At 36.1% G+C, this 14,884-nt stretch overlaps 1 protein-coding gene across 1 annotated transcript in view; it reads left to right on the top strand.

The window, feature by feature from the left end:
• Positions 1-14,884, top strand: part of PIP4P2 (phosphatidylinositol-4,5-bisphosphate 4-phosphatase 2) — a 70,006-nt gene that overhangs the window by 19,185 nt on the left and 35,937 nt on the right. The window contains exons 2-4 of the mRNA XM_020972887.2: positions 8,221-8,369; positions 12,937-13,043; positions 14,273-14,396. Coding sequence (XP_020828546.1) covers positions 8,221-8,369; positions 12,937-13,043; positions 14,273-14,396 — 380 coding nt within the window. The remainder of the gene's footprint in view (positions 1-8,220; positions 8,370-12,936; positions 13,044-14,272; positions 14,397-14,884) is intronic.

Here is a 14,884-nt window from a genome sequence, read left to right as displayed (position 1 = left end):
GGATGTATTTTCCCCCCAGAGGTACTGCTTTGGTTGCATCCTAGAAATTGCACCATTCTACTTCTTCATTATCATTTTCTTTCACCTACTTTTTCATTGTTCTTATGATTTGTTCTTTGATTCACTAATTATTTAGGTTTTCATTGCTAAGTGTCCATTTCAGTCTTTTGTTTGTGTTCCTGAACTGAAAACTATTTTTACTGAGTTATAGTCTGTAAAGAATGCAATGATTATTTCTACCTATTACTTGCAATATTTCTGTGCTCTAATACATTGTCAGTTTTTGTCAAAATTCCATTCAGAAGTCTTTTTTAATCTAGATTTTCCAATAATTTCTTCAATTTTGTGTTTTGCTTTTTGTTTATCTTTGTTAAATTTTGTCTAAGACTGAAAGAAATTAAGGTCTCCTGCTATTACTATATTACTGTTTTCTCATATGTCACTTAATTTTTCTTTCATAAATTTAGATGTTAAGGTGTTTAGAGAATGTAAGTTTAATATTGCTAATCTTTTGTTATATATTTGCTTCAGAATGACATGGTTTTCTTATATATCTATGCTTTGAATTTTTGTTTTTGCCTTTTTTGTGATAGTGTGATTGGAGTGCCTACCTTTTCAGATTCTCCTTATGCATAGTAAATTTTCCTTCAGATCTTAATTTTTATTCTGTGTGTGGCTTTGAGTTTTTGGTGTGTTTCTGGTAAGCAAAATATTGTGTAGAGTTTTTTTATTATAAAAACTGTCACTCTTTTTTATTTCGCTGTTTATTCACATTTAAATTTATGAGTTATGTTTATATTTTCCTCTATTTGTCTTTAATATTGTACTTTTTTCTTAATTAGGGTTTTTTGCTGTTGTTTTTTTTTTGTTATAAATACAATATGTTGTCTTTTCATTTTTACTACTTTAAGTCATTCCTATTCCCACCAGATGTCTTTTTTTCACCTTCAGGCAGTTGGTAATGTAGGATCAGAATTCAGGAGAAAAGCTTAGCCAGGATATATAGACTGTGGCCAGTAAAACTACAGTAAAGGCAAGCTGAGACGTAGTTTTCTCCAGGGCAAGATAACTGTCAGTAAAATGGGTCACACTGGCTTTCTCCACCAAAAAGTCAGGGACCTGAGCATGATCAATTTGTTAGTTAGGCTAGCAATAACCAATAAATTGGGTCAGTGGCATCTCTCAATAACCAAAGACCTGAGTGAGGGGTCTACAAGGTCTTTTAAACCTAGCTGTGTTCTACTTCTTATTGGCCTAATTGTACATCATTTGGACCTCCCCTGGAAAAGGCAAGACAATCCCAATTGGTAGACATTTCATGAGGAGTTGGGTTAAAAGTTACCTCAGCTTTTCCCTATTACTTTTTCCTTCTGGGGGAGTAATCTTCAGGTGATAGGATTAGTCTGCAGATGGGGAAAAGTAAATTGACTTTCAGGTGGGGCTGATCACATCCCTCTCTGGCAGTTAAGGAATGTTAAGTTTCTTTTGTAATCTTGGCTAGAAAATCAGAACCATTTCAGTCAGGACCCTATCTCCCACCTCCCTTTGCCTTCTCCTTGAAGACTAAATCACCCCTAATTTTGACAAGGAGTCATAAGGACAGGAGACTTGTTCTTTGAAGAGAGCCCAAGGTAGATGTTTTTTTTTTTTTTTATCTGTAAATAAAAGCAAGGGTCCCAGGTTAGCAAGTGATTACATCAGACTGAGAGAACATGTGTCTTTTGGGCTAGACTGAGAAGTTGGGGTTTGACAAAACAGGGAATAGGATGGATTACATAGTAATATTGGTTGTTAAATAATACAGAATAATATTAATTTTCCTCAGGATATAGGACTCATATGCAAGGCAATTATAATTGAATCCTTGGGAGCTAGTGAGATCAACAAGTGAGATAGTACAGAAGGAAAAGAGAAGATGATTGGGAATCATGGAAACATCCCCAGTTAGTAAGGCATGACATGGATGTAGATTCAGCAAAGGAGACTTAAAAGAAGTAGTTAGACAGGTAGGAGAACCAGGAGAGATCAATGTCATGAAGATCTAGAGAGAATACCCAGGAGAAGATGGAACCATGTCAAATATTGGAGCAAGGTCAGGAAGCATTAGGATTGATTTTTAAAAAGTGATTAGGTAGGCCATTGAGAGATTGTTGTTAATTTTGGACAGAGCATTTTAGTTGACTCATGAAGGATGGAACCCAGATTGCAGAGAGTTTAGAAGAGAAAGAGAGAAGATGAATTTGATGTCTTTTCATGTTTCTCTCCAGGATTTATTATATTTTCTTCCCAATTGATCTCTCTGACACCTATATTTATTTTCTACCCTTTTACATGCCTGCTGAAGCAATTTTCCTAAAGCCCAAGTCTGACCATGTCTCTTGCTTGCTCAGAAATCTTCATTGGCTTTCTATTATCCTTAGGATAGAATTCAGACCTCTCAGCCTGGCTATCAATAATCTTTCTCTAACCTACCCCTGCAACCATATTTTCCTCACTACTCACCTTCACATACTCAATTCTGGGACAAGTGGACTACTTGCTGTTCCTAAATTCAATATGCTAAGTACTGCCTCTGTGCATTCTTAGAGTCCCTGCCTTCTGCCTGGATCTCACTCATTTAGTCAATCCATATTTATTTAAGGCCTGCCATGTGTCAGGCACTCTGCTAAGCTTCCTCCAAGTCTTAGCTCAGATGCCACTTCCTCTGTGAAGCCCTGCCCCTTTCTATTAGCTATATATGTATATGTGTGTATATATATATGTGTGTGTGTGTGTGTGTGTATATATACACACACATATTGTATATATATGTGTGTATATACACACACATATACATACATATATATACATAGATATAAATAGTAAATATACGTATATATGAATATATATTATTTTTACTCCAATTACATGTTAAAACAATTTTTGACTTTTTTTTTAAGTTTTGGGTTCCAAATTCTATCCCTCACTCTCCTTTCCCCTCCCTGAGATGGTAAGCAATCAGATAGATTATACACGTGAAATCAGGTAAAAGGTTTCCATATTAGTCATTTTATACAAGAAGACTTTGATAAAAGAAAAAGAATGAAAGAAAAAAGGTGATGAGCTCTCTTTTCTCAAAGATTTTTAAGGCTTTGCCTGATATTTGCTTTGTCCTTCTCCCTTAATTTCCCACTCTGCAATATATTATGTCCATATTATTCATTCCTGTGTCATGCAAGTCCCTGTAGGGCAGGAACTATTTTATTTCTACCTTAATATTTTCAATTTCTAGCATAATTACTTTGGAACATACTAGTGAATAAATGCTTGTTGAATTTTTAAAAATTGAATTCCAACCTGTGCTTTTATTTTTAAATATGCTACCTTACACTATTTTTGGTACCAAAGAACTGGAAATAAAGTAGGTACCCATTAATCAGGGAATAGCTAACCAAACTGTGGTATATAAATACAATAGAAAACTACTGCACTGTAAAAAATGACAAAGATGAATTCAGAGGAACATGGGGAAGGTTTGCATGAATTGATGCACCATGAAAAGCAGAATGAGGAGAACGATGCAGATAAGGACTACCACAACGTAAATGAAAAGAACACTGAAAACAAAACTGGACTTGGTGTAATTATTATGAGTAGGAATTATGAGCATTATTATGAGAGGAATTGTGGCAATGCTTCTCTCTCTCTTCTCTACAGAAGGAGTGAATATACATGTAGAATGTTGCATATACTGTCAGATACAGTTGATATGTTTATTGTTTTTAACTGAACTTTTTCTTTTTAAATCTTTGTTATAAGGGATGGCTATTAAGATGAATATGATGTAAAAAACAAAAAAAGCATACATTAAAAATAAGAACAAAAAACATATGTTGTATTATGCAAAGCCACATTATACGGCATTCTCAGCTTTCATTAAGAAATAGAAAGGCAGCGTGGTACAGTGGAAACTGTGATTGACTTAGGGCCAGAAAACTGTCTTTCAAATTCTACTTTGGCTACTCATGACCTGTGTGACTTTGAGCAAGTTGTTTTTAACCTCTCTGGGTTTCAGTTACCTCATTTGTAAAATGAGGAGGTTGACCTAGATGGTCTCTAAAGACCCTTCCAGGTGTGAAGTTATGATCCAATGAAGAATATTTTTGTATCATTTCTTCATCCAGCCACAATTCAGGTTTGACTTTCAATAAGTCTATTATAAGCCTCAGAAAAATGTCACAATGTCATTTTATCATCTCTACCTTGCTGGGATTTGGGTGTGATAGAAGTTCTGCTGGTTATGAATTAGAATGGAATGTTACTACCACTATTAAAAATAATAACTAACATTTATGCAATGTTTAATATGTGCCAGGAGCTGTGCTAAGTGCTTTACAATTATTATCTCAATCATCCTCATAACAACCCTGAAAGGTAGGTGCTATTATTAGTTCCATTTTACAAGTGAGGAAACTGAGGCACACAGAAATTAAGTGATCTGCCCAGGATCATACAGTAATGAATGTCTGAACTTTTTTTTTCTTTTTCTCATCTTTATTTTAGTTACAATAGTGACATGCTGAAGTCCTAAGGCAACATTACTTACCACTCTAGAAAGAAATCATTTTACTTCATTATAAAATCTAGAAGCTAGTTTAGTCGATTTAGTCTCTGCTACTGGGAAATTATGCCATCACTATTTCTTTTTATTATGAGCAGTTTCGATTGCATTTTGCACTATAGTAGGGGCTCTTTTGGGTATTACCCTTGTCATTGGTAGTGCTATATACTTTATTTAAGTCTTCTCTCTTTTATACTATATCATTTAGTTTTAATATTAACAGTATAACAACACTGACATTTATAAAGAACTTTAATGTTTTTGAGGGTCACACATACATACACAGTTTCCCAAAAGATTTAGATACTACAGCTATTATTTACCCCCATTTGATAGATAAGGAACTGAAACAGAGAGGAGGTAAGCTAGGTGGATGTGGAACCAGGAATAACAAAGTTGCAGTCCTGCTTCAGATACTCAGTAGCTATATTACCCTGCTCAAGTCACGTCACAGGTCTCAGCCTCAGTTTCTTCATCTGTAAAAGAGGCATAATCATAGCACCTACTCTGTGAGAATCAAATGACATGACATATGTAAAGTATTATGTAAACCTTAAAACACTAGATAAAGGCAAGTTATTATTAGCAAGATCATACAGCTTATTAAGTACCTGAGGCAAATGTAAACTCAGATTTTCCTGATTATAAGTCCAGAGTTATTTCATTCTGCTTCTATACAAACTCAATACAACACTAGCCTTACTGCAAGAAAATACATGCTTTATAAAAATCAGGCATTTTGGAAAAGTTTTTAGACCCCTCAGGGATGGTTTATATCTGAACTATATATTCATGATTATCTTAGATCTGGAACTTTATATACAAAAAAGTAGGATAGTTTACAAAAGGGCTTCTTAACTTTTTGTGTGTTGGACCTCTTTGGCAATCTAGGAACCTCTTCTCTAAACTATATTTGTAAAATTATTAAAATAAAATGCATTGCGAAGGATTGCAAAGACGACTAATTAAAATGAAAGACAGTTTTCAAAATATTTTTCCATCCAAGTTTATGGCCCCCCTGAAATTTGTCCATTTAACCTAGGTTAAAAACTCTTGGTTTAGAGAAATGTAGCATAGATAATTAGTTTTTAAAATGGTACTAAAAGGATATGAGAGCATTTCTACTCCTTAATTCTCAAACTCCAGTACTCAGGCTCCATTATATGAAGATGAATACTTATGACTCTAAAACTGTGCCTTATCTGATCTATATGACTTATCATGTAAGGCTGTCAGTGGTCATTTGGGCCTCAGTCTGTCTTGATTTTCCTTATTTCCTTGGAGGAGGAGGAAACTATTCTGTTCCAATATGGTTATACTGCTTCCCTGCTTCCCTGGCTGAGGTTCAAAGCTTTGTATCTGCCCCTTTTGTGTGTATTCCTTAAACTGCTGACATCGCAGTTTTACCAGAACCTTCATCATCCCAACTTGGCACTCCCACAAAGCCCCAGTTTATGGATGTTGTCAAACCCAATATGGCACTGTGGCTCAAAGAGCATCCCCAGATCTTTGCCTCTTGTGAATTGTCCTCTTTTTAGTCCTTATTTTAGTAACTATATGCAATCCATAGCAGGATTGTGTGTTCTTAAGATGAGGAAGAATGCTAAAGTGAGTGTGTATATGTGTGTGTGTGTGTGGGTGGGTGGGTGGAACGGGGAGAGATGTCGAGGAAGAGCCAAGATGCCAAGGTTATAAAAGGATGCTCTACTTCTGCACCTTTTGGGAGCAGGACTACACAGGATGCCAGCATGAGACTATATGATAAGGGAAGAGAGATCCCTTTTTTTCTCCATTAAATCTTTTTCCTGAAGAATTGTCTAACTGTACAAATCTACCACATAAGCCTAGAAGTAGTAGGTTGAAGGTTTCTTTACTTAACAAAAAACAGTTACAGCTGCAAAATAAGATCATAACACTGATTTGCTATCATAGGCATTTTCTGCAGATTTTAAATATTCTTTGAATATTGGGCCAAGGTTTTTGCATTAGGCACAGAATAGCCAGACTGACTTATACTGGACTGTAGCTGGAAAAGCTTCTGGTAGAGGCCCAGTAACAGCTATGAGTTGGAAGCTAGGATCATTTTATTATCCATGACCATCTCAGACAATATAGACTTTGTGTCTGCCATTAAGAACTAAATTGGCTAAGTTTGGAGAGGCTTCTATGCAGAAAGTTGACCTTTAGATGATGATATTGTATATAAGAGGATGCAACAATGAAGGAGCTGTCTAACAATGGTCATAGGGGTTGCAATATAATGGGAAAAGGAGTGGTACTAATAAAATTTTAATCACCTTTCTTTTGAAATAAGGAGTGAATTTGTTCACTAGATTTGACCATAAAGTTTGAAAAGCAGTTTTTAGAAACTGGGGTATTGTGGATAAGCCTTAAGAAAATTAGACATGAACTCAAAGCTAGGATTATTTTATTATACCTATATTTGTTTTAGTCTCCTGAAACTAATTTTGGGGAACCCAGTCTAGGTGACTTATTTAAAGAACAGGACTAAAAACATAGCAGATTTTTGTTCCTTGAACATCCCTACAGAATATTTAAGAGTCATCTATAGTGACTCTGTATTCACAATAGGCATAATTTCTCTAAAAATCTCATTTCCCTTTTAGCCCCTTAATAATGACATTCCCTCCCTCACCTGCATATACAGTTTTCTTATAACTTATGATCCAGCAACACCTGCATCCTTATTGTTCTTCACACAAGACATTCCATCTTCCTACATTACCACTACCTTTCTCCTATGCCTGGGCACCTAGGAGGCATAGTGGATAGAATGCTGGACTGAAGTCAGGAAGACTCATTTTCCTGAGTTCAAATGTAGCCTCAGACACTTACTAGCTGAGTGACTCTGGGCAAGTCATTTTACCCTGTTTGCCTCAGTTTCTTCATCTGTAAAATGAGCTGGAGAAGAAAATGGCAAATCATTCTAGTATCTTTGGCAAGAAAACCCTAACTGAGGTCATGAAAAGTCAGACATATTTGAACACATCATATTTTATTCTTATGCCTGGAATTATCTTCCTCCTCTTTGTCACCTCCTAGCTTCCCTGACTTTTTAAAATATTATCTAAAATCCTACCTTCCACAAGAAACCCTTCCTACTTTCACTTAATTCTAAGTATCTTCTCTAAGATTATGTCCAATTTGTCCTGTGTAGATCTGGTTTGTACATAGTTGTTTGCATCTTGTCTCCCTGCGTTAAGGATCTAGGTGGTACAGTAGGTAGAACATGGAACCTAGAATCAAGAGGGCCTGAGTTCAAATTTGGCCTCAGACACTTAGTAGCTGTGTGAGCCTGGGCAAGTCAATCTCTGTCTGTTCGTTTCCTCATCTGTAAATTGGGAAGAATAATAATAATAGCACCTACCTGTCAGTTTTGTTGTGAGGATCTAATAAATTAATATTTGTAAAGCAGTTAATACAGTTTCTGGAACAGAGTAGTCACTTAATAAATGCTTATTCTTCTTAGATTGTAAGCTCCTCAAGGGCAGGAACTGAGCCCTCCACTCCCCTTCTTTGTATCCCAAACACTCAGTACAGTACCTAGCATAAAGTAGGCACTTAATAAATACTTATTGACTTGATTCCTGTCTTTTCAGCGGAACTCCCACCTCCTTACACAGCCATTGCTAGTCCAGATGCCAGTGGTGTTCCTATAATAAACTGCCGTGTGTGCCAATCTCTAATCAATTTGGATGGCAAGCTTCACCAGCATGTAGTGAAATGTACAGTCTGCAATGAAGCTACGGTAAGGGCTCTCCCTCCACAAACCTCCCCTCAAGAAAGCCTAAATTGGCATTTAAGTCTTTTCCAAATGAAGTGTATCAGTAGCATTACCCAGTAGTAGTTGGGCAGGAATACAAAAACTGGGATCTCTTTATAATGACCACAGTGTATTACTGAAGCTAAATCAATTAAGAAGTCCTCATGATTGTTTTGAATGGAATGCGTTTTGTCTTCTTACAGAAATAAATCAGCAAATAGTAGGTTGTGAGATTATTACTTATTGTCCTTAGTTAGACTCTGTTCCCATCACAGTTAAGATCATTTTCTGCTTTTACTTATAATAAAAAGGTTTTATCAGGCAGTTTTGTAAATGCGAGATGTAGCTTCACTCTAGTGGGTGAAACTATTACAATGTGTTTCTTGCACATAGGGTGCTCAAATGAGTTTTCTTGACTAGTGTAGATAATCATTTACTTCTTGAAACTAGACTGAAAGCCATTTTACCAATAGTTTGGTGACTCAAACACATCCACTTTGATAATGTTTAATGGATTTACAACACATATTCTAAAGGATGAACTTTGTTTTTTCCCTACACCCCCACTTGAATGCTTCTCCTTCCCCAAGTTTTGTTAGAACATTTTGTCTGGCCTATTTCATTGTCCTTATCACACTCTCTTTCCTCTGTGGTGCCATTATCAGTACTTCCCTCTGCCCTGTACCCTAATAAGCTCCTTGAGGGCAGAAACTAATACAGTGCCTTGTACATAATCAACATTTGTTGAATTGAAGTAAACTGAAAAATAAGAAGGCTTGAGTTGACACTGTACTTGGAAGAAATATGTTTATATCAGATTTTTACATTGTCAATCCTTGTGAAGAATGAGTGATATAAAAAATGTTTTATGGTAAAGGTTACAAGTAAGGTAGGTTTTTGCATGGAGATAATTATTACTCCCTGTAATATCCTAAACCTTTGACAGCTCTTTTTGTCCCAAGAGAGAAGAGTGATGCCAATTGTGTCTCAACACTGGCCCCAATGAATTTTCTACCTCTGTTTTGTTACTCATTTAATTACATGATCTTTGAATGAAGGGGATGGGAGATGAGGAGAGCTGTGGGAATTTTTGTTCTCTCCCAGTGAGTTGTTACAAGGAAGTACAAATGTCTAGCCATTCAGAAGCAACTGTAGAGCAAAGAAAGAGACAGATAACTTTAAAAAAAATAGGCCATAGACCATCTTAAAAATGATTTTTTAGACATGGAGAAATAATTCAATAAGCATTAAGCATAGATTGTGTACAAGGTATTATGGTGGCAATCTAAAGACAAAAATGAAATAGTTCTTGTCCTCAATGAGTTTATACTTGATTGGAAGGATATCTCAGTACATGTAAATACAAGATAATTCAGAGAGAGAGAGAGAACACTAAATACTGATCAGGTGATCAGGAAGGGCTTTTTGTAGGAGGCTTTACCTTCATTGACCCTTGAAGAAAACAGGATTTTAATATTAGAGGTAAAGAGAGAAGGCATTCCAAGGGGGACAATCTATGCAAAGATATAGCAGTGGGAGAGAATGTTTAGTTTGGAGGAATAGCAAGCAGTATAGTTTGGCCAGAATATATGCGAATATGTGAAGCCAGATCAGAAAAGATAAGTGACAAATAAAGATATGTTTTTCTTTATTAACCAAGGAGAAGGAAAGGATTGAACATTTATTAAGCACTTACTATGTGCCAGGCAGGCACTGTGCTAAGTGTTTTACCAATATTATTATCTTATGAAAACCAGGGTCCTTGGTCCCATGCATTCTGTTTCTTTGGATAGTTTTTTATGGTAAGAGATATTAAAGCAATAGCCTATAATTTGGAGTACCAATTTGTATGTAGATTTCATAATTTTTCAAGTATTAATTATATGGGCCAGAGAGAGTTGTCAGAATGTTTTAAAACCCAAATAGTACTTGGCATAGTTTATTTATGGTTATAATAATACTAATGGCTAGCACTTAAATAGTGCTCTAAAGTTTATAAAATGTTTTATAATTATTATCTCATTTGATCCTCAGAGCATCCTTGGGTATAGGTGCTATTATTATTCCCATTTTTATGGATGAGGAAACTGAGACAGACAGAGGTTAAGTGATCTGCCTAAGATCACACAGCTATGAAGTATCTGAGGCTGAATTTGAATTTGAGGCTGAACAAGTCTTCCTGACTTTGGGTCCAGTGCTTTGTGCTGCCTAGCTACCTGTGAAGTTACCTTTTTGAAACCCAATTCAATTCAACATTTATTAAATACCTAATATGTGCAAGGAACAAGAACAAAGCAGACTGTACCATCAAAGAGCTTGTACTCTAGTAGGTGGATAATGCATGTACAAAGATGAGTGTAATGAGAGACAGGAAGTGATGGAAGCAAAGGAGGAACCAAAAATGTTCTAGGCCTATTTGAAGGAGAGACCAGTAATAAATGGGAGGAATCATTTGAAGCTTCATGGCGGGAGTAGGAGCTGAGCCTTGAAGGAAGATAGGGAGATTGAAGGGTAGAGAGTAGGAAAGGGGTACATACTCTATGGTAGGCATGACTTGGGTGATGTACAAGAAGTACAATATGGAGGTTCGAGTTCAAGGTATAGCTAGCAGCTCAGTTTGTTGGGGATGTATATAGCCTCTTGGGGAATAACATGAAATATGCCTGGGAAAGGATGTGGGGCCCTCCAGGTTAAGGAGTTTGGATTTGGAGGCAACTGGAGACCACTCTAGCTCTTTTAACAGGAGAATGACTTGGTCATGATCAGATTTGTATCTTGGGAGAATTATTTAGGTAGCAGTGTGAAGAATAAATTGAAGAGAGTGGATGCAGGGAGATCAATAAGGTGTCTTTTAGGGGTCAGGGAGGAAACATGGTAGCGTAAGATGTTTGTTGGATTTGAAGTGAAAAGGTCTGGTTCCATTTCCAACACTGTCATATTGTACCTGTGTCATTTCAACTCTGGACTTCAGTTTACTCATCTGTAAAATAAGAGTGGGAATTGGACCAGATGACCTATGAGGTACCTTTGAGCTTCCAGATTTATTCTGTGATCCTCTTAAAATTGTCCAAATGAATGGTGAGGAGAGCATGAATTAAGGTTTCAGTATGGTTGGAGAGAATGTGACAGATATAAATTAGAATATTTAAATATACATAGATATCAAAGGAACCACAGAGTTTTAGAATTGATAGGGACCTTAGAAGTTACCTAATCCTCTCATTTCACAGTAAAGGAGCCTGAAATCCCAGAGAAGTTATGTGACCTTTCCAGGGTCACTTGTTTGTGCTGGTAGTGGGACTAGAATATAAGACAGTTGGGCCTGGAATCAGGAAGATCTGAGTTGAAATACTAGCTATATAAATCTGGCCAAAATATTTAACCTCTGTGTGCCTTCTTCAGCTCCATAATGCAGTCCATAATAGTAGCTACTCGCCAGGTTTATTATGAGGATCAAATGAGATGTTTGTAAAGTGCTTAGCGCAGTACCTAGTACATCATAGATGCTTAGTAAATGCTTATTCCATTCCCTTGTTCTCTTATACCACACTTAATCCACAACCATTTATTAAACATAAAATATATGTCAGATGCTATGCTGGGACTATGATTACAAAGACAAAACGAAAAAGTCCCTGGACTCAAGAAGCATGTGTTCTTTTGGGGGTAGACACATGTACATGTGTAAGTATGCTCTATCTCTCCCTCCCCTCTTTTCCCCATCTCTCTTTCTGGGTCTGTCTCTCTCTGTTTCTGTCTCCCTTTCTCCCTCTTTCTCTCTCCCCCTCCCACCTCTTTCTCTCCATTAGCAACTGGGGAATTTGAGTTGAACTTTGAAGAAAACTAGGAATTTTAAGAGGCAGAGGTGAAAAAGGAAGTGCATACCAGGTGTAGGGGACAGTTTTTATTAATTCCAAGAGATGGAAGATAGAATATCTTGTGTGTAGAATGGCAGGAAGTAGTACATGGTAATTTTATAAATCATTTACCCCATATTCTTCTTTCTGTCTACTCCCAAAGTGTGTTCTAGCTTCTGGTTGTTTAAATTTTAACTAAGTGATAAAGACTTTTCCAGCCTTTCAGAAAGTTTTCTATTTTAAAAATTTTCAATGATCTGATAACATTAGAAATAGGAACTTGCCTAAATTAAGTTGAGCTTTGATGTACACTAGTGAATCTCAGGTTTGGAGGTACCTTATACAATTCAAAAAAAAAAGGTAACAAAGGTATGACTTTCTATTCTCTGTTTAGTGACAGCCCGCTGGTGGAGTGGATAGACACCCTGGAGTCAGGAAGGCCTGAATTCAAATATGGCCTCAGATACTTACTAGCCGTGTGACTCTAGGCAAGTTGCTTAACTCTTACTTGCCATAGTTTCCTAATCTGTAAAATGGGGATAATTATAGTGCCTACCTGTCAGGTTTGTTATGAGGATCAAATGAAATTATATTTGTAAAGTGCTTTGTAAACCTTAAAACATGATATAAATGTTACTATTACTATTCTTCTTTTTCATGACCTATGTTTGGCGTCTCCCCCCCACCTTATGTAGCCAATCAAAAACCCACCAACAGGGAAGAAATATGTTAGATGTCCGTGTAATTGTCTCCTCATCTGTAAGGATACATCTCGACGAATAGGATGTCCAAGACCCAACTGGTAAGAATTAAAGATACATAACTTCAGTAATTCACTTTTCTTTTACATTAAATGGGAGCTGTGAACTATGGATTTTATGGGCAGAACTGCCTTTGTGTACATAATCTTCTTGAATAACTGATGAAAATTTCCTAGATACTAAATAACTATTTATTTAGTAACTTGAGTTAAATCATTCTGACTCGTTAGGTTGACATCCTCAAAAATGTCAAATTACTTCACCTTTACCATGTCAATTACTTTTAAGTAGTAAGTGCTTAATTGATGTATTTCATAGTGTGTGAAGAAGCATATACTGTACACACTTTACCAGTATTAATATATATGCACAATAAATGTAATTATGAGCATATTTGTATCCATGAATATCAGGACCTTGAGTCATCTCTTTTTTCTCTGCTTTCCTGAATTTTGGAGATTTCATGGGTCATTTGTAATTCTACCACAAAGCAAACTGAAGGAGGAAGGAGCACCCCACTTTCTTATCTGTTGGAAGCACTGATGAAAGGCTTGATAGCAAAAAGAGGCTGAACTTGTTGTCCAAAAAGACATTGGTTGATTATTTATTGGTATCCATATTATGCAGTGCTCCTTACTACCACAAATAACTGAATTGAATTTGGGTTTATTGAATGAGAAGATGCAATTTATTTATAGTACTAGCCCAATTTTTTCACTTATGCAGCAATTTGGTTGTAACTTAATAGGAGCTCTACCGTGTACATGGTATGGAAATTCCTGTTGATATGGTGTAAACCGTAATATTGGAAAGTATTAGTCATGCTTGTAACTTTTAAAAATATAGGCACTAAGACAATGGAACATATAAAATATAACTTTATTCCCTCATAAAGTTAATATTGATGCTTTTTTTACTTGACAGTTTGTATTTTATGTGATCTTCTTACAAACTGAGAATACCCTTCTGGTGCTTTCAGGGAATATCAGATATTTTCCCTCCTATTTCATAATTAAGAAAACCTGGGAATAGAAATAAAATTATTTTTCAGGATCTTAGTAAATGATGGATCAGGACTGGCCTATAAAAGATTTGCTAAGCTCTCGTGATAAAGAAAATTATCCTTTCAACACTGAATGACAGTTTTACATTTATTGTGTATGTGGAAAGTATGTTGGTACCATATGCTATATAACTCAGGAGTCTTTAAATCTTTTCCTTCATCAGTCTCTTTGTGGGATGAGGAAGCTGTTTAATTTTCTTTTCACAGTAGACGCATTATTAATCTGGGCCCAGTAATGCTAATTCCCGAAGAACAGCCTGCTCAGCCTGCATTACCAATCCAACCAGAAGGGACACGAGTAGTGTGTGGGCACTGTGGAAACACATTCCTGGTAGGTACCTAGAATTGATTGTAGAGAAACTAAGCCATAACTGCACAGTCACAGGAGGTGTTCCCCACTGGAGGGCTTCAAGTAAAGGCTGCATGGCCATTTGTTGGCTGTAAAAGGGATTCTTGTTCATTCATTTATGAGGTCCCTTCTAACTCTCAATTTGGTGACTTGCCAATTCAGATCTCAGAAAGATTCATACTTATTTTTCCCAAAGAGGGAGTATAGTGAACAATTTTGCTTTTTTATCATATGAGCTGCTGTTGCTTAGCACTGAGTTTGGTTGTGTCAATTAAAACTTGGCCTAATTTCTGTGAGGACATTAATAACTTTAAAATACAGGGGAAATTTTCAAATTTTTTTGATCAAAAGCTTTCTACATATTTGTATTATCTTTTTGGCAAAAGATGCTTATACATACAGTACAGGTATTTCTGTTATCCTTATTTTGATAAACTGTGAGGGTCCAAAGTTAGGAAAGAGGAAGGTAG

Source organism: Phascolarctos cinereus, unplaced genomic scaffold, assembly GCF_003287225.1.
Source record: "Phascolarctos cinereus isolate Bilbo 61053 unplaced genomic scaffold, phaCin_HiC Scaffold_4;HRSCAF=312, whole genome shotgun sequence".
Lineage (NCBI taxonomy): Eukaryota > Metazoa > Chordata > Mammalia > Diprotodontia > Phascolarctidae > Phascolarctos > Phascolarctos cinereus.
This window is presented reverse-complemented; position numbering and strand designations above follow the sequence as displayed.